Source organism: Anopheles coluzzii, chromosome 3 (genome assembly GCF_943734685.1).
Source record: "Anopheles coluzzii chromosome 3, AcolN3, whole genome shotgun sequence".
NCBI lineage: Eukaryota > Metazoa > Arthropoda > Insecta > Diptera > Culicidae > Anopheles > Anopheles coluzzii.
The window spans coordinates 535,395-555,545 of NC_064671.1; the positions used below are offsets into that span (position 1 = coordinate 535,395).

General features: G+C 48.3%; 1 protein-coding gene across 5 annotated transcripts; it reads left to right on the forward strand.

Moving 5' to 3' along the window:
- The first annotated feature begins 295 nt into the window (after positions 1-295).
- On the forward strand, positions 296-19,866 carry LOC120955244 (mucin-4). 5 transcript variants are annotated; one of them, XM_049609641.1, is made up of 6 exons: positions 296-705; positions 5,241-5,580; positions 5,697-5,883; positions 5,978-13,864; positions 14,102-14,995; positions 15,073-19,866. In XM_049609641.1, the coding sequence occupies exons 2-6, from the start codon at positions 5,242-5,244 to the stop codon at positions 15,132-15,134; spliced, it is 9,369 nt and encodes a 3,122-aa protein (XP_049465598.1). In that variant the 5' UTR covers positions 296-705; position 5,241; the 3' UTR covers positions 15,135-19,866. The 5 variants fall into 5 exon arrangements, with proteins under 5 accessions (XP_049465598.1, XP_049465599.1, XP_040231868.2 ...); XM_049609642.1 differs by having other exon boundaries at positions 14,105-14,995; XM_040375934.2 differs by having other exon boundaries at positions 5,978-14,995.
- The last annotated feature ends 285 nt before the right edge of the window (positions 19,867-20,151 follow it).

A 20,151-nucleotide genomic window follows, 5' to 3' on the forward strand; every position in this document is an offset into this window, starting at 1 on the left:
ATTTACGAATATGATAATAATTAAAAATAATAGATAGATTCCTATGAGAAAGTGCCGTTGTGCTATTCGATGCGTAGAACACATTAAATGTCAAAATGACAACACATTTTGCAACGTTGGAAAATAGAAATTTATAATCTGTTATACAAACAGTTTTTAAACAAATTTTCTCTTTACAATGCTCAAATGAATGACATAAGCATACTGAAAAAAGTTGATATATTTTTTAAAATGATGAAACACTTTATAACCCGCTGAAAATGATGAAAATCAGTATAAATAATGTATCCGAATCGTTCGAACATCAGGGCGTCCATACAGCAAATGTGCTGCATGGGCGGCCATCCGTTTCGCCCGTCGTGTCGTGAATTTTGCTTCACCGTTCAAACGCTCTCGCTTACGCATACGCTTTTCGGCACATTCTCTCGCTCTAACATTCGCCACTGAAATGGAAGAGAAAGAAAATGGGAAAAAATGCAAATGGCGGTCGTTGTTATTGTTCGATTGTAACAAACGTACTGAATTTTCGCTAAATGCAGACTTTCCACGTACAGTGCAGCCCGTAAACTAGTAAACTATGTTTATTTGGCATCTGGCGATCGTGTTTTCGTTATTGTTTGGCGGCAACTGAGCGTGTAAAGTGGATATTTGTCGTCGCAAAAAGTGTGTCACCCTCGGCTTCTCGGCTGAGCAAGGCTCAAATGGGTAAGAAAGAGTGTGTGTGTGGTACACCCAGGCGTACGAGACCAGTACCGTCGGGGGGTCGCGTTGCCGTTCCGAAAATGCTCCGGGGGTCGTTTTTTTTTCGATGCAGTGGGTTTCCATTTCGCGTGTGTGTGCCAGCAGCCAGTCAGGAAAGTCGTGAAGAATTGGCCACTTTTTCCACAGCGAATGCTTGCACGCATGCATGTGTATGTGTGCGTTAGTGCGTGTATGTGTGTGTGTGTGTTTGAAGATCCCCGTCGGGAAGGAAAGCGGGATAACTTCCGTCCCCGTTTAGTGTTCAAGGGGGTGTCCACTTTTGATGTCCCCTCCGTGCGGGGAAATAGGTGATGGGAGGTAATGGTGATATGTCCTGATGTGTTAAATATGATTCGAAGCTTGTAGGCCGCTATACTAGAGTGCATTATACGATGAAACAGTTGTGTGTGAGTTACTTTTGATCACGTTAGTGGTAGTGATAGTGGTAATGCTGGTGGTGTTGGTAGCGGTAGTATGTGGTTTTTCTGCTGGTGAAGAAAAGAAGAAACTTGAATCGAACGATTCACGTCAATGTTGGCCCACAAGCTCACAGTTCCTCCCATTATGGGCTGCGTTTGTGAAACAAATAATTTTCGCCCTTTCGCCTGGAACTAGGCAATCGGGATAGTATGCACCACACTTCCCGGGGGTCATATTTTGTTCAGCGCACCCAAAACCGTTCCAAACGGAAACCCCCTCACGAGAGCGCCATGGAATTATGGGTTGCAAAAGGAAAAAGAGAACGAAGAAATGCTGGAGTTCTTTTTGGTGTTTCGTGTCGTGACTGTCTCGCTCTGTCGGTCATTCCCGCGAGGGCTCTACCCGTCTCTGTCACACCGTTGGGTGAAAAGGTTGCTTGAGCGAGTGTGTGTGTGGGTTTGTGCACTGGAGCTTCCTGTTGGTGTGCTCGCGTTGTGCATGCGTGTGTGTTTTGTTGATTCGATTGGCAGTGTGTGTGTGTTGGTTACGAGCACGTATGTGTGTAATTGCTATCCTTCTTGACGGCGACCGATGTTTATGGTGTACACGTACAAGAGACGTATGAGAACGCGCGCGCGCGTGTTTGTGTATGTGTGTGTGTGTGGGTTGTTGGCAGAGTTGGTCGGATTGGGATGCGTGTGTGTGGTGTGGAGATGCGGTTCTGGTCATACAAATTTACCCACATTGCTATAGTGTCGTGCGTGCTTGCCCTTTGCGTGCGTGTCGCGTGAAAAGTAAACGGGACGAGAAACAACGTTGTCAAACAATGCAAAGCTAACCTCTGAACGATTTGGTAGGTGAAAATCTAACCCTGAGGTGTGTGAATCTCGGACAATGGGCATGCAGAAAGTGTATTTTCACAATCAAAGCAAACAGTGCGCGTGTACGCAATACGATCCCGTGTGAGCATCAGCTTCATGTGTAAAGCATACGAGTTAAGAGCTTCCACACATGTGGATAGATGCGAGTGTGTACGAGTGTGTGTATGTGCGTGCGGGTGTAGTGCGTAAGCGGCTGCTAGAGGGAGTAAGAAGTCGTTCTTCACAAGCGTTTGCTGGCTGTGTTTCGTAGGTCGACAAGCGCACCAAACACATACAATCCAAGATACTCCTACATACACTAGCCCAAAGAATCGGTTCGTCGGCTGCTGCTGTTGACGGCGGTACGCTCAAAACATACGTTAGTGTTCCAGTCGTAAGGAAAATTCTGCCTAACACATCGCCAACATCGTATCATAAAAAGCGTGAAAATGTGTTTGCTAGTAGCAACAACGGAGTATGCGTTGGCCTCGGGCACGTCGATAGGTTGAACACGAGTTTTCCAACGCATTTTTTGCTGCATAATAATCAGTTGTCAGTATGTGTGCGTGTGTAAAAATGAGAGCGTACAACAGCTTGCGTGTTGTGTTGTATGTGGTTTAGGCGTGTATGAAGAAGTACACCTCCTCTTCACCTAAAATGTGTGGAAAATGCTTTCATCTCAGTTCAGGAACGTTTTAGTGCAGAGTGTATCGTTTTTTCGCCGATCTGTGGGCCTGCGAGATGGGATGAGATCCGACGAGAATGTAATGAAGATAATTTAATATAAAAAGTCCCGTTTCCGGGAAACTCTACAAGCCCCTGCGTGAAATAACTTGAAAAACAGGAAATCTCCCAGCGCACTGATTATGGAGCGGTTTTGCACCGTTGTGTGAAGAACGTGTGGTACAGGGGCGTGTGTACGTTCGTGTGCGTGTGTTGAAGCGTTGCGGAGGTGTGTATGTGTGTGTGTGCGTGTGGGTATGCATGTGTATACGACGAGGTCGCAAGGGAGAAAGAGAGGCGTGCGGTAATTTCGATTGAATGCAAGAGATAGAAAGAAAAAGAGAGAGTCGCAGTATAAGTGCGTGTTGATGATGTGTGTATCAGAAAGAGCGAGAGCGAAAGAGCGCGCAGATTTGTTGGCCTTCGGTTTCGCAGCAGGTTGAGCATAGCGCTTGCTTGCATGTGTGTGCGTACATGCGTGAGTGTGTGTGAGAGAGAGTGCGTGTATATAGTGTAGAGATGCATCGTCCGTCTCAGTCGCTCCATCGAAGCAGGAATTCGTTCTCCTTTCTTGTCACAGTTTAAAATCAAAATGGCTGCTGCTGCTGCTCACATTTTGGCCAGGGGCCCTGAGTTTGTTGGTTGCTTGTTCATACTGCTGAGCGAAATGCGCGATGTTATTGGAAAAAGAGGACGTACATCTATTTTGTAATAAATATTAAAGCGCCAGCAATGTGTAAAAACCATGGCACTGCGCTGTTGTATGTAGCGATTCATGATACTAGGTTACATAATTATGATGCCGACGGAAGGTCCCCCGAAATGAAACAGATTTGACAGGAGCTTTTGAATTGACAGGGTCCACGAAGTTCAGGTTTCACTGTCGGGTTAGTTAAATACAATAACCTAACAAAAAACAGCTATTTATTTGGATAGAAACCTCGTGAAACTGTCCAACGAGTTGCCAACAATCATCATCATCCTTTGCGCTTTGCCTTGTCTTTTTAGAAGCTCTAGCGTCTCTTTCTCTCGCACACATACATGCCTCACAACTACACAGACCAATAATTGGTCAGTGTATTTCTTAGCTTGTTTTGTTGAGGTTTGGAGGATGTGTGTGCATGTGTTGGTGGTGTGTATTGCGAACACCCCCTCGACAGGAAACCCGACATTGTGCACCAACACAACATTAACGCAGCTAATATTTTCTCGGCTGAACGATGTCGAGTGTGACCCATGGCCAAGGAGCTAAACGATATGTGTCGATATCGTAGGAGCGCCATCAAGGCAGCCAAGAGGGCTTGTTACAATACCACACTACTACAACCATCCTCACACAGGAGGGCAACAAACAAGATCCCTCTTTTGGAGGACCGGTTTTTTACACGCGAATTGGCCTACGTGCCACAGCGGTTGCTTTGATAGTGTATATGATTAATAACCTTTTTTTATATTATACATTCGAGACCGGATGGTAAAGTATGCTAAAGTACGACGGTAGTTCCCGCCTTTACGTGAGGGAGATTGCAACATAACGGTTGAATCTGTGTGCGCGCACGCCTATCTTTTTTGATAAGAGAGCAGTATAAGTGGCCCGAGAGCAGGAAGGCACGATAGATGCAGGCAGTATGAGCGAGTGAAATGACTATGTGTGAGCATTTCCTAAACACGCGCGTGTAATTGAATCCCGTTTGTTGGTATGGCGATAGAAAGAAGAAGAAGCCTCGTAATTACGATTTGTTTACGATCAATTGTATCAGTGGTTGATTATGTATTTACACCGGCTCCATATCCTTGGAGGTGTTGGTTAAATCCGAGATCAACGCTGCGACATATCCTAAATGTTTCAAACCAATGGATGATAATGATCGGAGCGGAACGGGAAGCTGTGTCTTGGCGTCCTGGCCGTTCTGGAATGCATCTAGCATTGAATGCTGATAAACAATCAATGGCGCAACAGGTTGCGCCGGAGCTCTGTTCTCCAATCCCTGACCCAATGATGACGTGACAGATTTATGAGCGAATGAGTAAACAGCAAATGTGCGTATGTGTCGTGTTTTGGGTGAAGATTTCTCTTCATCCAGGGGCTCCACATTGCGCCAATTGTATATTCGTTCACGCCATGAATGGATGAGGGTTGTGGTACGAAAAAAAGGGAGACGCAGAGTGTATCAAAAGTTCACGTAATGTCACAGGTCCCCAGGGGTCGGGAAGAATTTTCGGATTTGAATAATCAAGGCCCCTGCGTCTTGCGTTTTGGCGTATCGCGTTCCGAATGCGATAGCCGCTATATACTTCTCGCTCCCACTCAAATACATACACACAAGCACATGGTCAAACATATCCTCCCGGTAGTTTTGGTAAAGTTTTTTGTTATGATGGTCAAGTTAAGAAATTGCTATGCTACTCTTTCATCGTTCGGGTCCATGGCTTGGGCCCTTGTTAAGCGAACAAACGATGGTTATTTGAAAAGTTACGTTCTTACCATTACTACAGAATGGCGGCCGATAGTGACGGTGATCAACAGAAACGGACAAACAGTAGTAGCAAGCGTAGAAATGCCGGTAACGAAGGAAGCCGAAGCAGAGGCTGCACCAACAGCAGCAGCAACAGCAGCAGCAACAGCAGCAGCAACAGCAGCAATAGTGTCAGTGAAATTCAAAGCAATGACAGCACTTTAAAGGCGGTTGTCATATGCGAAGGGAACCTGCACGATCCAGACTTTCCGGCACGACTCGAAAGCCTGGTAGAAAGTCTCACAACGCTGGTGGAGGAAAAACAGCCGGACGAGGGTGGAAAGGAAAAGTCCGATTCCGGGAAGCTTACGGTCGATAAGGTATGTGTTCGGTGGGGATACTACGGAGAGAAATGATTCCAAATTCCAAATTGAAAATCCATGAAAATCCAAATTTTAATTGCCTTTCACTATGACATACTGCGTTTCACTTCTAGGTGGAACCATGGAACAGTGTGCGAGTTACCCTCTCAATACCGAAGGAAGCGGCGGTACGACTGCGAAGGCTCGCAGCCGAAGGAAACAGTGCACTACGGGCCCTAGGCATTCTGTCGGTGCAGCTGGAAGGAGAGACGGTTCTATCGTTGCGGTTAGCCGGGCAGCAGGAAATTGTTTTGCGGACTGGTCAGTATTTGCGTTGTTTCGAGCGATACAAACACTCGCATCTGTTGAAAGGAAACACAGGTAGCTAAATGTGATTTACGGTTTCATTTTGCAGATAACTCTGCGGTTGATGGAGCGGTTGCAGGAAACAGCACTGGCGGTTTGGGTGAGCTGGCTCGGGTTTTGTCCCAGCAGCAACAGCAACCCCAGCCAAATTCGTCGGGTGTCGTCTTGCAAGGGCATTCCCAGGGTGTCTACGCTCAGCCAATGATTCCGGCGCAACAGCAGCAGCAGCAACAGCACCTGCTACACATGCAACAACAGCACCAACTACAGCTGCAACAGCAACAGCTACTGCACGGCACTGCTGCTGTTGATGGTTTGCCCGGTCCCAGTACCTCTAAAGTCGTCCATCCAAACCTTCCGAAGCCTCTTAGCAATGGTCCATTGCCGATGGACACCGTGGGCGCTAGTGGAGGCGGGAGCGGAATATTCAAATCGCCAAACACTATCTGCCCGATGGACGGCAAGGTTCCAGCCCATGTGCCAAATGTGGTCGACGCCTGCGAATATCCGTTCGAAAGCATGACACAAGCAAGGGTAATACAGCGGCGCGAAAATACGCTCGGATTAAACAGCAGCGGTGGGGCGGTAACGGTTGGTCCGTCCATTGCCCCGGTGTCCGGTGTCGGCATAGGAGCAGTGAAACAACCATCGAATGGTTCGTTTGTACCACCGGTAGGCACTGGTGCAGTTCCACCACCGCCGCCATATCAATCCGCCGTCGGCACTGGAAGCGTTGTAGCGAAGGAGAACCTGGCAGCTGCTGCTCCGGCTGCGGTCGTCGGAACCACGATGCCCATTCCGGTGGGCACGGCAAGCGCGGGCAACAATGTGGCCATGTCCAGTCCATTGCTGGTGAATTTGCTACAAAATGAAAACAGCCAGCAGCAAACCGGTCCATCCCAGCAGCAGCAGCAACAGCAGCAGCAGCAGCAACAGCAGCAGCAGCAGCAGCAGCAGCAGCAGCAGCAGCAGCAGCAGCAGCAGCAGCAGCAGCAGCAGCAATTGCAGCAGCAGCAATTGCAGCTGCAGCAACAGCAACAGCAGCAGCTGATGCGCAGTGTAGGACAGCCGATTTTGAAGCAGGAACTGCTGATTGCCAGTGGTACTGGGGGTGGAGGTATGGTGAAGAGCGGGGTCATTCCAAACATCCCACCGTCGGCGACGATGTTGTCGCAGCAAGCTGTCGGCGGCGGTAGTCCGATAGTGCCGAGTGACAATGATACAAGTGTGCACGGTGTCGTGATGGGAGGTGGAGCGCTCAAGAGTGGTAGCACGGTGAACCATCAAGTAGTGAGTGTAAATCAGCAGCAGCAGCAACAACATCTAGTGCATCATCCAGTGATTGGCGGGGCATCCACGATGGGCGCACCCATGGTTTCGGCTAGGGCCGCTACAGTTTCGGTCGTTGCTCACCAGCAACAGCAGCAGCTGACGTTAGTGAACAGTGGCAGTCCTTTGCGTGGGGCTGCGCCCACAACAGTGCCAGGTGTGTCTGGCGTAATGCTCAGTGCTAGTAGTGTGAATAGAAGTAACAATATGACTGCGATGACAGCAGCAGTGACCACAGGTGCTGTGTCATCAGCAACCAATAGTAATGACAGTAACAGTAACAATCAGAGTGTGTTGAACGTGTCGCCTTCTTCTCTAGTAACTCCACCATTGTCAGTGCCTTCAAATAGCAACAGCAGTAGTAGCAGCAACACCACCTCCACCATGAACACCATTAAGATGCAAAGATATAGCCTCGTGGCGGGTCCATCGACGAGCGGTGGACCTGTGGCGGTGGGGATTGGCCCGGCCGTGAGAGCTCCACAGCAGCAGCAGCAGCAGCAGCAGCAGCAGCAACATCAACAACTCGCGATACCCAGTGGAGGTGGCGGTGGCAATGTTATGCTAGCCGCTAACAATCGAGCACCTGTGATGGGACCACAGTCGTCGCATGGTCATGCTCAGGGAATGCGGCCACCCCCGTCTCCAACAGCGTTCCAGCTGCAGGACCAAATGCAAATGCAGCAGCCACAACATTCCCAGCAGCAACTGAACCGTTTTCCAGTTCAGCAGCAGCAACAGCAACAGCTACCTTTTCGACAGCCAAATCCAATGCCACTATCGCATCAACAGCAACAGCAACAGGGACTGCAATCAGTCGGTTATACTCAACGGTGGCCAACGCTACCAATGGATTCGGCCACCAAGTCAGGCTACCAGGAGTTTGCACGCTTTCAGATGCAGTACAATCTCAGTCAACAACAATTGAACAAGCCCACAGCGGCGTTGGGACCACCGCAACAACAACAACAATCCCATTCGCTGGACGGCGTTTCACCAAGCGTTGCCACGTCCCCAAGCGTTGGTGCCGATTCGCTCGAGCTAGGCAATTGTCTGGTTGATCTGCCCGATCTGGCAAAGAACGACCTGGATTCGTTGCTACCGAGCGATCTGGACAGTGCATTTCTCGACACTAAGCTGGACGATCTAGACGATCTGGATCTGATGGATCAGCAGCAGCATCACCACACGCTGCTTGGTCCAGCGTCGTTGCAACAGCCGGCTGATATTTCGACTGTCCCGGGTACACTGCTTGGTGGTGCGTCCGTGAATCAGGCGGTGGCTACTGGACTTTCCGGGCTGCCGATGGGCGCTCCCGGCGGTGGTGGAACGACGTTGAGCGATGCGCAACTGCGCGAGCGCCGATGGAAGGCACAGCTTCTGATCAACCCGCTAACAGGCGAGCTGGAAGAAACGCAAGTGGAAGAGGGTACTGAAGAATCGGAAAACGGTGGCAAAGCAGGTGGAAGGCAGAGCAGCAAGATGGGCGCGGTTCGTGGAAACGATTTCCCCCCCGAGATCCCTAACTCACTCTATTCGGACGACGACACTACGGGCAGCGTTGGTGGGCTTTCCTCGTCGCGGCTATTTTCGGATGCCAGCGATTCGGAACGTCCGTCGCCTTCTACAGCTGGTTTAGTAGCGATGGATGCTGGAAGCTTAGCACCGGGCAGTAACGCCAACATGGGCAATGCTGTGTATGGTGGTGCTCCCATTGTCCCTTCAACATCCGTTGCTACCGGAAGTGGTATTGGTAGCAATGTGACCAGTTCCGCCAATGTCGCTGTACCGCAGATGGTGGTAAGCACAGGCAAACCGGTGAAGCATAAAAAGGAACGCGCGAAACCTGTAAAGGCCAAGGACAAGCTGAAGTCTCCGGTAGCAGCCAAGGACAAGCCCAAGGAAAAAACGAAAGCATCGCTTAAGACGGTTGTCAAGCAAAAGGCGAAAGTTCTATCCACCTCAGTGCTGTTAGTAGACGCAGCTGGGTCAGGTGATTCGCCGAGTAAAAACGGCACGGAACTCAAGTTGCGGCTGAAGCTTGAAAAACCAGATTCCATTGGCGTACGCGAAAGCGGCCTTGGCTCCCGTTCCGGTGGAATAAGCGCTCTACCGCCATCATTAACGGTTGCATCGACCGGAAGTATGCCTGCTGCGTCGGCAAACGCAAGCGTGGACAGGTTAACGGTAGACAGCGATGGCACAGCGTTGCTGACGTCGCTGCAGTTAAATCCTGCTTCCCAATCTCAGCAATTCATCGCTGCAACGTCGGTCCCCTCGGCAGTCACCAACGCCATGGGGAGTATCAGCGGTGGCAGCAGCTTTGTCTCTGTCCCGGCCCCGCTGGTTGCCAATGCGGCGGGAAACAGCGGAAATACCGGTAGCACAAACAGTATCGGCACTGCTGTGCAGACTTCATCTCCAGCAGGCGAGGAGTTGCGAGTGCCTCCGTTGCACATTAGCTTACGGGGTAAGAATTCCGTGGTGATCAAGAACTCCCGCAAAGATCGTAAGAAAAGCCAGAGCGGTGGCGAAGATGACAGCAGTGACGGTGGTGGTGTTGCGAAACGATCCACCTTCAGCAAACGTAACTCCATTGACCTCAACGCACCAATCTCGAGCATGGTGGCCGTAACGGCAGGCCCAACAGTATCATTATCCCCACCTGCTTATCAAAACCACACTGCTGGATCGTCCAAAATGACTGTCTCCGATGTGCAATCGAGCACCGACCAGACAAGCGAGGCACAATTAGGCTCGCAGAAGCGAGCCGCATCAGATGCAGGGCATAGCAATGCGACTGCTACTGGAGGCAGCAGCGGCAGCACATCCTCTGCCGGACACAGTCCGAACGGATACGTCTGTCCGGAGAAGAAGCGAAGACTCAGTAACGGTGGCAGCAGCATAAGTCTAACCGCGAGTGGTGGTACCATTGCGGCGAGCACTGTATCGACTGTATCCGGCACGAGTATAGACAACACCGCCAGCAGCAACAGCAGCAGCAGCGGTGCAGAAACAGCGTCCACGCCAACAACCGTAACTACCAGTGTGCAGGAAATTAATGACATCTACGAGTCGATCGTTACAACCAGTGAGAGCGTACCGATTGGTTCGACCAACGTCGGCACAGTACCTCCGACAAACTTGCTCCAATCGGCTACAAAAAACTCCAAGAGCTCCGGTGCGAATAATGCTAACAGCAATGGCAGCAACAACATAAACAATAACAATATCAATATTAACAATAATGGTGGCAGTTACGGTAAGACTCAAAAAAATCTCGTCAAAGCTTCGGTAGATGGGGTTGCTGTGGGTGCGGCCACTGCGCCTCAGTCGCAACCGGCTACCGTGGATGCCCTGTCGTCGGCTGCGGAAGACTGTAAGAAAGGAGATAGTGCAGCTGTAACGTTAGCTTCATCACCTTCATCCTCAGCGGAAACGGCGTCCGTCAATCCAGGCAGCACTACAGCCGAACGCAACAATATCATCACTACCACCATCATCACCACAACGGCCACCAATACAACCACCACCACAACATCTACCTCAAGTGAGAAATCCTCCACTGTTTTGGAAAGTCATCCTTCAGGGCAGCAACATTGCGGAGAAGAAGAATCGCCACAGCAAAATACGCTAAATAAAATTAACACCAGCATTGTACATCACGATCATCAGCATCACCATCATCATTCGGATCAGGAGCATCATAGTAAAAACCGACCACCGGAGCAGTTGCTGGTAGACGTACCGTTGGAGGACAGTGGAAAGAATAGCAAACAGCAGGACAGCAGCACTGCGGATGGTGCCATTGCCGATGTGCTCCCATTGGACGCCCCACCACCGACTGCTGCAGAGAAGGGTACGAATCCGTCGTCTACGTCCAGTTCGCCCCATTCTCCTGGCACGGCAAACGCTGTGTGCACTACCGCTGGTAGTGCCAGCTCGACGGGAACGATGGCAACTGCAGCGACGGTAGCGGCGGGCGTTGTATTGGGTGTAAATCATCATTTGCTTGGCCATACGAATGTCCGGGGCTCACCAGGATCTCAGGCACAGGGTGAGGATAGTGGCATTGAATCGATGGATGCACTGTCGGAGAAAAGTCCCCATCAGCTGTCATCGCATAGCCCGCAGGGCTCGCATAGCAGCAGTGGCACAGGCAGTAACGTGATGAACAGCAGTAGCAGTACAAACAGTAATAGCAGCACGCTAGATGGAAAGCAAATGCCTTCCGTTGATAGTCCACAGTGTGATGAAAAAATGCTTGAAGGAAACGGTGCGGATGTTGTTGCCGTGCGGTCAGAGAAAAGCGGTTCACCTAAGGACGGAAAAGAGCTGGCCACTACACCATTGTTGGATGGCAGTATGGAGCACTACAACGATATTGAGGCGGCGTTGGCAAAGATGGAGGGATTAAATGACCTCGCGGTCGCGATTAGCTGCAGTGGTGCCGATGCGAAGCTAAATGGCGATCATTCTATACTGCTAAAGCCGGGAGATTTGCTCGATCACAATCATCACGAAACTCTGGAGAGCATGGATCAGACGAATCTGAGAAAAATTCTTGACATAGACGTCGAAGATGATAGAAAGCAGCAGAGTATTATTGACCCTGAAAGTCTATTGAACGATGTCACCCACTTGAACACCAATCAGTCATCGGAGGAAAAACAGGGCATTAAGTTGACGAAAGATGACGATACAAAGATACAGAACCACCACCAGCATCAGCAACAACAGCAGTTACTTTCCGATACTACGATGATTAAGAAAAAATCCGTTGCAGAAAAACGTGATGCCATCGGGAGCAGCAAGACTAAAACATCTGTAAAAGCGGCAGGCGTTGCTGGCAGAGAAAAGCCGCAGCAGCAGCAGCAATCACAACAGTCCCAGCAGTCTCAGCAGCACTTGTCTCCATCTGAATCCATCGAAACGGACGGCAAACTACTCGCTAAGCACATTGTTGGCAACAACAATCTTCCGGAAGAGGAACACAAAATGTCACCGGTCACCACAAATGCAACTCTCGATGCGAAAGTGTCCAGCGATGTTGACGGAAGCATCTCTGCAACACAGAAAAGTGTCGATGAATGCGGCAACAATAGTAAAAATATCCCTAGTGTGAAAAGCGAATGTGATAGTAAGGTAATAATGTTAGTGGACGATAAAAAACCCTTAGTTAAGTCTGATCCCGACGAGGCTATCGTTAGTAGTGTAAAGAAGAGTTTAAGAAAATCTTCTGACGAACGGCAGTCAGTTACCGTTGTCGCCACGGCTACCACACCGGCTGTTTGTACTGCTGCTGCTGCTGCTGATGCTGTTGCTGTTGCGCCAGTAACCGCCGAGACCACCACCACCGTTACTGAGAAGCTTGAATCATCGTCATCATCATCATCATCTCCGACGCCTACAGCTGCGCAGCCATCTGCCACGGCGAGTCCGGTCGAAATGAAAGCGGATCCAAAAAGTCCTGATTCGGCTGATCCGCACATCGATCTGAAACCGCGTCATGAGCAACCACCGCTGTACAGTTATTCCAGTGAAAAAGCGCGTGAAAGACGTACGGCCGCTGCAGCTAGTGATGGGATTCAGTCTTCAGCTAATGGGAGCGCTCGGAGTGATGCAAGATCTCGTAGAAACTCGTCCGTGACATCGTTACCTGCCGAGGGTAGTGAGACCAATCCATCGGTTGATTCTGAGAACGAGTCGCCTAGTAGAACACCAGCGAGTAAAAAGTCACCATCGGCAAACAGCACTGGCATGGAAGACGATAATACCACTATTGGAGGGAGTAGCACACGCACTTCGAAAGCAAGCGAACAATCGGGAGCTTCGAGCAAAAGTGCCGCCGATGGTCATTCGACATCCGAACAGCAACAGGGTAAGGAGATGCTAACTCAGCTCTCCATTGAAATCCCATCGAACTCGGATAGTGGAGAACATCGGATTCGGACTCGCGCATCCAGCAAATTGGAGAGTCCGCTGGAGCTTCCACCACGCCAGAGTCCGTCAGCGGCAACCTCAGTGGGACATGATTCGCATGGTTCCTCTGCTGTTGCAGCCACTGGAGCAGGAGCCAGCAACGCCACCCACTCAGGGAGCAGTGCAATATCTGCGTCTAAAAATTGTAGCTCAGCAGGAACGGCTGGCGGTACTGCGAAGCAAAACGCTTCTGCTGCCACGTCCAACGCTGCCGGGGGCGGCAGTGTAGCCACAGCAGCCGGTGCCACTATTGGCAATGATCGGCCAAGCCCTAAATCGGCTGCAAATGCGATCCGACCGGCAGCCGCGAACAAACGGAAACGGCAAGGGTCGGAGAGCTCCAACCAGTCCGGTGTTAGCGATGATATTCCGACGCGTGCCAAGAAGTCCCGTAAAGCAACGACTGCTACCGACCCGGGCACGGCAGTCCATTCCGAAACGCCGAAGCCTGCGCTACGAAGATCGGCAGATAATACGCTCGCCAAGGGTCGCATGTCGAGAAAGGCGGCCAATGCGGCAGCCGCTGCCGCTGCCGCGGCAGCAGCCGCCGCTAGTACAGCACCAACGACGGTTACTATTGTTGCGGATTCCTCCGACAGCGATGAACCTTTGATCGAAATCGCGGGTAAAGCTCGAAATTCTAAACTAACCTCCAAACTCAGCTCAACTTCTACCACTAGCAATGCTACTACTTCTCCTACCATACAATCTTCTACTGCTACTTCTTCTATTACTACTTCTACTATCGATTCTACTACTGCTACCACGACCATCAATACTATTCGCAACAACAACCACACCAACAACAACACTTCGACTACAAATTCTACTTCATCTTCCTCAACCTCGTGTAAAATCCTAGCAGCAGCCGCAGCAGCCGCAGCAGCAACTGGTTCGGGAGATAAAGGTGCTCATTCCGCCGTTTCGTCCGGTGCCAGTGAAAGCACTATACCACCGTCATCCGCCTCGTTGCCGAAGGGGACTGCACCCACAACGAACCAGTCGACAGGTGGGGGTGGTGGTAGTGGCGAGAAAGAAAAATCACTTCGCAACCATCACAGTAAGAATGCGTCCGGTGTCAAGCAGCAGGGTGGAATTGCGCCACCGCCGTCTTCCACAGCATCGTCTCCTGAGTTGACCACGAGCACCATGACAGCTGCATCTTCCATCACACCCACCTCGAATGCCACTGGTAGCAATGGACCCACGCACAACGCCAATGCGAGTCCCGGCAGTGATAGTGCTGGCGGTGGTTGTGGTGGTACGCAAAAATCCGCCACAAACAGCATTGGTGGTGCACCCTCAACTCCTGCAACGGTGGGTACTTCTGCGGATGAGAAAATCAGTACACGACGCAGCGTACGCATGACGTCATCGACGCTTTCCACGGCGGCGATGAACAATAAGGCAAAGGCTGCGGCGAATGCTTTGCTTCAGCAGAATTCCACCGCTGCTACAACCAACAACATCGACAGTAACCATCACGGGAATAGTACCACTGTCAATAATAATGCCGTGGTGAACGATGTTGCTGGAGCTGGCGGTTTATCAGCTGCCGCGACCGGTCATGCGGACGGAGCCTCATCGGGTGGATTGAGTTCGGGCGGAGCCAATGGCAATCATAGCAGCAAAGTGGTAAATCATGTGAACCATCATCACGTGGGAACCGGTTTGAAGGGGTCCGGAACTTCGGGTGGGGTAGAGGCCATCGAAACCGGGACTGCGACAGAGCTGCGCCGTAAAACGAGAAGTGCAGGTATGACAGAAAGCAGCAATTGCGATACGAGTAGATTTGCTAAGATGAAAAACGTTTCTATTTCCTCCTCTCAACAGCTGGACTCGAAGTCACCGTGACTGAGGGACGTCGAAGAAGGATCTCCCGAGATAGCAAGTGACCAACAGTTTGCGCCTCAGCCGCTAGCGACGATGAGCAACGCTATCGGCATAGGCCAGAAGGTATTATTACCTGTGCCCGCTGCAACTGTGTTGATGATCATCATCGTAACGATTGTCTGACGAGTGTCCATTGCACGGCGGTCAACAATGTTGGGCCAGTTTCAACTGGAACTGTTGTGATGGAAGGTGAAAGTGCTGAAACTGAAGACGGGCAGCAGTACTTTGCTGAGCAGAATGAAGTGACGGTCGTGGAGTGTAACGATGTTGATCAGAGCGGCAGTGATGCAAGCTGGCACGTCGATGAATCTGTTGGCATGTTGCATAAAGAAGCTGAGGTGCAAAATCTACGCGACGTGGCGCGGAAAAGAGGCGTAAAAGCAGAGATGACAAAGCCAACCCCTAGCTGCGCCGCCGGTAAAGCGCTGTTGAATGGTGGAGATAATGCTTTGGCTGCGGGATCCGGCACTTTGACGTGTCGTAATGATGATACTGCTGGTACAGGTGACCAAGTACGATCAGCGGCGAAGGAAACCGGAGGCAACGCGGAGGACGAAGATTCGTACGCCAGTGAAATCATTCTCACGACTAACAGCGACTGCAGCCTAGACGAGTTTGTGTCGTCGGATGACGATAGTAACCTGGAAATATCTGTGGTAACTATTTCACTATACTGAATGTGTGGGTAAGGAAATGAAAGTGAAGGAGAATGCAAACGGGATACAGAACCTTTGTGTTTGCATGTAATTAGGGTAACAACGAATACCCTGTTTCTAAGGATTCCAGTGCTCTATGTTTTTTTGTGTAGTGTGATTCCGTAATTTTAATTCTTTGATTTTGAACCATTTTTAATTGTTTCCCCTTTGTGTATGAGTATTGCATTGTACTGTGTTTTGTACAATTCATTTTTTGAAAAAAGAAAAAAAGATATATTTATTTTTCCCCTTTTATGTGAACGCTTCAATCATATTGATGCTTTATTCGTTCTATTGCTGCGTTGTCTCGGATTGCGACATGCGATATGAGTTATCCGAGCGGATTGGAATTGTGATTTCGTTTTGTCAGAGTTTGATGATCGATATCTAGTAAAACCCGATGGAAAAACAACATTTGATGAAAGCACACCTTCAAAAACTCAAAACAAAAACAAAATACAACACAACTTTTGGCTTACCTAATAATGGCAGCAAGCATGCTTAATATAAGAGAGCTGCTGTTGGAAAAAAGTGTCTTATAAATAGCGTTAGGGATGTAAGAGTCATGATGATAAAACCAAACAAAAGGTTATTGCGCCTGAGGGTCCTTAAAATTTGCTAACCAAGAACCAAGTTAATGATACGAAAAACAAACATTAGGTACCACATAGAAAAACGAAGTTTTTTTTCGCATCTGGTTTGCTGTCGAAATCGGAGGATGGCGGGTTGGGGAAATGGTGAGGAAATTAAATATAGCAGAGAGCGATGAACATCGTTTACAAATGTGCAAGTGGCTGGAGTTAGATTGTGGCGGGGAAAAGTGTGGATCAGTATTGTACCTTCGCGTCATTGAGCGACGTCAACTTATACGCCATCGTTTACACTCAAAGCTCAAAACGGTTCGCTTACTTTTTAAATGTAAAAAACCTATTTTGCCTATTTTTTTCTATGTCTCATCTCTGAATGATACCAATTGCAAATGGCATTGGTAAAATCCGATCGTTTAAATTGCACCTCCAAGATGATCTGTCTTTGAACACTCGTATATTGATTTAGAATGGGAACCCTTACCTTTTGATCTCAAGGTGCGTTGAGCTAGGTTTTGTTTAGTAATACACGCGGATTTAAAATGGAACAAGCGAAACGGATACTACAGAATCACACAAACAAACAAACAAACAAACAAATAAATAAAAACACACACACACACATATTTTTTTTCTCTCCTTGCAAAACACACACGCTACACTGACGCGAGGGTGCGTAAGAATATAAGGCACTATTAATTTCTTACGCAAACGACTTTGCTTACTTGCTGCACGCATCCTATGTGGAAAGGAATCGCTCGAAAATGCTTGTCATTATGCTAATATGTGCAATAAAGAACCCCCGGATATCAAAGGCCAGGGGTATATAGAAGGAGATGATAGTAGTGATGTTGAGCATGCATTAAAATCTTTGCTAATCAACATGTGAGACTGTTTTTATTTGAGCGATTCTCGAATACAAATGATCATTTCTCGAGCTTTGAGAGTGCATGTGTAGTGGATAAAAAACGATGCTTTTGGTTTAAACAGGACAAGTCGATTTGTGTGTGTGTGTTTTTTCTTTCATCTCTGTTGCAATGCTGTTCTTTTAGAACAGATAAATCATCTTTCAGTAATTCGATACGGAAACTGGTTCAAAACAGGGGGAGCGTGGTGTTTCTACAACTGAAGTATAAGCTGGGCTCGATCTGTTAAACGGTCAGAATGAGATAGCATATGGTGGGACAGAGGCAACAAGTAGAACACATGTTAGAAAGCAAGATAATAATACACAAAAACAATTAAAAAAAACACAGACACGTACATATTCACATAAAAAAAACACTCAAAATATCGCTACAATAGCACACGTTAGCAGCAGACGCGTCAACACATTAATGCACGTTTAGTGCACACAGCAAGGGAGAAAGAGGGTAATGAGCGGATTAGAAAAAAAACACGATTATAGTTTAAAATAATTTATCCGTATTATGTTTAGTTGAATGTGCGCGGCGTCGGGGGAGTAATTGCGTTGAGCGCGTTTTGTGAACGAACCGCATTGGGTTTGGCCGGTGCGGCGGTGGTATGTAGTAAACAGAAGCGGATGGTAGAATTAGTTTGGGGAGGGAAATTGTCGATGCATCCAATCGTCAGGTCGGACAGTCAGTCAACTAGAGTGCGTTAGAAGTGTGATCAGAGATCGTTCTGAAGATGTATGGATGTATGACGATGACGATTTAGACAGTCGCGCGGTACAGTGAACAGGGGGTTAATATAAAACAAAACAAACAAGAGGAGGGAGATATTTGTAATAATGAGTGCAGGAATGCTGCAGAGCTTAAAATTTGATTGTGTATATATAGGTTTATTATCAAGTATAGGTGCACAGCAACAAGTAATATTGAGGGAAAAAGTAATCCGTTCTAAGGACGGTCACAGAGTTTTTCTCCATAGCCCTCCTTACTTTGTTTGTTTAGTAAACAATATGCACACAGAAGATCCATTTTCACACACTTTCTCTCTCTCTCTCTCTCTCTCTCACACACACACACACACACACACACACACACACACAGGGAGAGACGAATTCTTCATACTACACGTACTATAAAGTCATTCGTTCACTGATACGGTTAATAACTCACTACTCGACAGGATGAAGCTAACAGCAGCTAACGTGCTAGTGTTGTCGTATAAGCATTGGCGCTGGGTCGGAAACGAGTATATGGTGTACTGCCATTGCAGTGTAAACCCGGTTATATTGCACACAGAGAGAAAGCTACAGCACACATCATACCTATTCAGCTTCCGACGGTATTTGGCTCGTGGAAGAGGTAATCGATACGATAGGACGATAAGAGTAGGTTATTTGTGCGGTTAAATGTGCGTATCGATCATGCTCATGTTTGCTTGATCGTATACGAAGCACAGACACATTAGTTTGGTTTTACACGCTTCGGCATTCATGTTGTATTCGAAAGAATTGCTAGCATAGATTTGCGAACTAATCATACTGCATGTGCCAGCTGCCACAGTGCTACTAAAGAAACAAAGAATATCCGCTCCATTTTGTTGTACAATGTCAAACGACTTTATTCGCATCATCATCAACCCTCACGTATGGCGAATGGTAGTGTGCTCTCTATAGATCTTAGCGCTGATACATTTAGGGACATGATCAGCACGATCGGCGACGAAGGCTTCATGTTTCATTTTTCTTCCGACGGAAGCTGCTTGTTCGAACTCTTCCGAATGATAAAATTCATTAATTCTTGAAATAGGCCAAACTTAGCTAGCTAGCTGTGTGTGTGTGTGTGCGTGAGTTCCCAGATTTTCCCTTCCGAATTGTGCTTGAATGTGCAACAAAATTAGGCACAAAAGTTGTATTTCTCTGTGTATGGAAGAGAGCATACGCGTCGCTGCTGGTAGGAAAGGACCAAAAAGAATGAGAATACGGTGAAACAGAAAAAAACAGAGATAGATATAAGTAATCTGCAGATGAAAGGGCTCTTTAGTCAACGCGAGTTAAAAGAGGGCTAGACATTCTACAGTACACCTATAACCTTATCTTTCTGAGCAAGCAGACAACTATGTTCTGCCGGGATTTCCGTCTCCTCCTTCTTGTGACCATGGTTGATCACACTGTGTTGTTTGCGCTGGTTTTTTGTTGGAGTTTTATGTTGCTGTAATATATCGTTTTCATTGCCATATAAGTTGCGCGCACCATTCACTAGTGACACAACCTCTTGACGGGCGGACGGGAACGTACACAGAACCACGTTCTGCTGCCGGGTAACGGGTGTTATAGGAATGGGAAAACATTATGGGTCGATCACACATATGCAGAGGAATGTAAGTGCACTTCCACGGAAGCTCGCACATCCCGCTTTGCTGCAAGGACACAGAAGCTTATATTATGCGTAGCACAGATTATACAAACATTAACATTCACAAAAATACACCTCATAACACACACACACACACACACACACACACACACACACACACACACACACACACACACACACACACACACACACACACACACACACACACACACACACACAACATTCATACACCCACATACCACCCACCCCGAACGGAGAGTAGGAAAAGAATAAAATGTGTAGGACGCGTTCGTACGAGCATATTTATACATATGTATATGCAGAGCAATATACGGTATGTACGGTATGTGTATAGGTATATCTATATATATATATGTATATGAGATGCATAAGAAAACAAATGATATGCGAATGAAGTAGAAACAAGGGAAACAGACACCACTCTGTAAG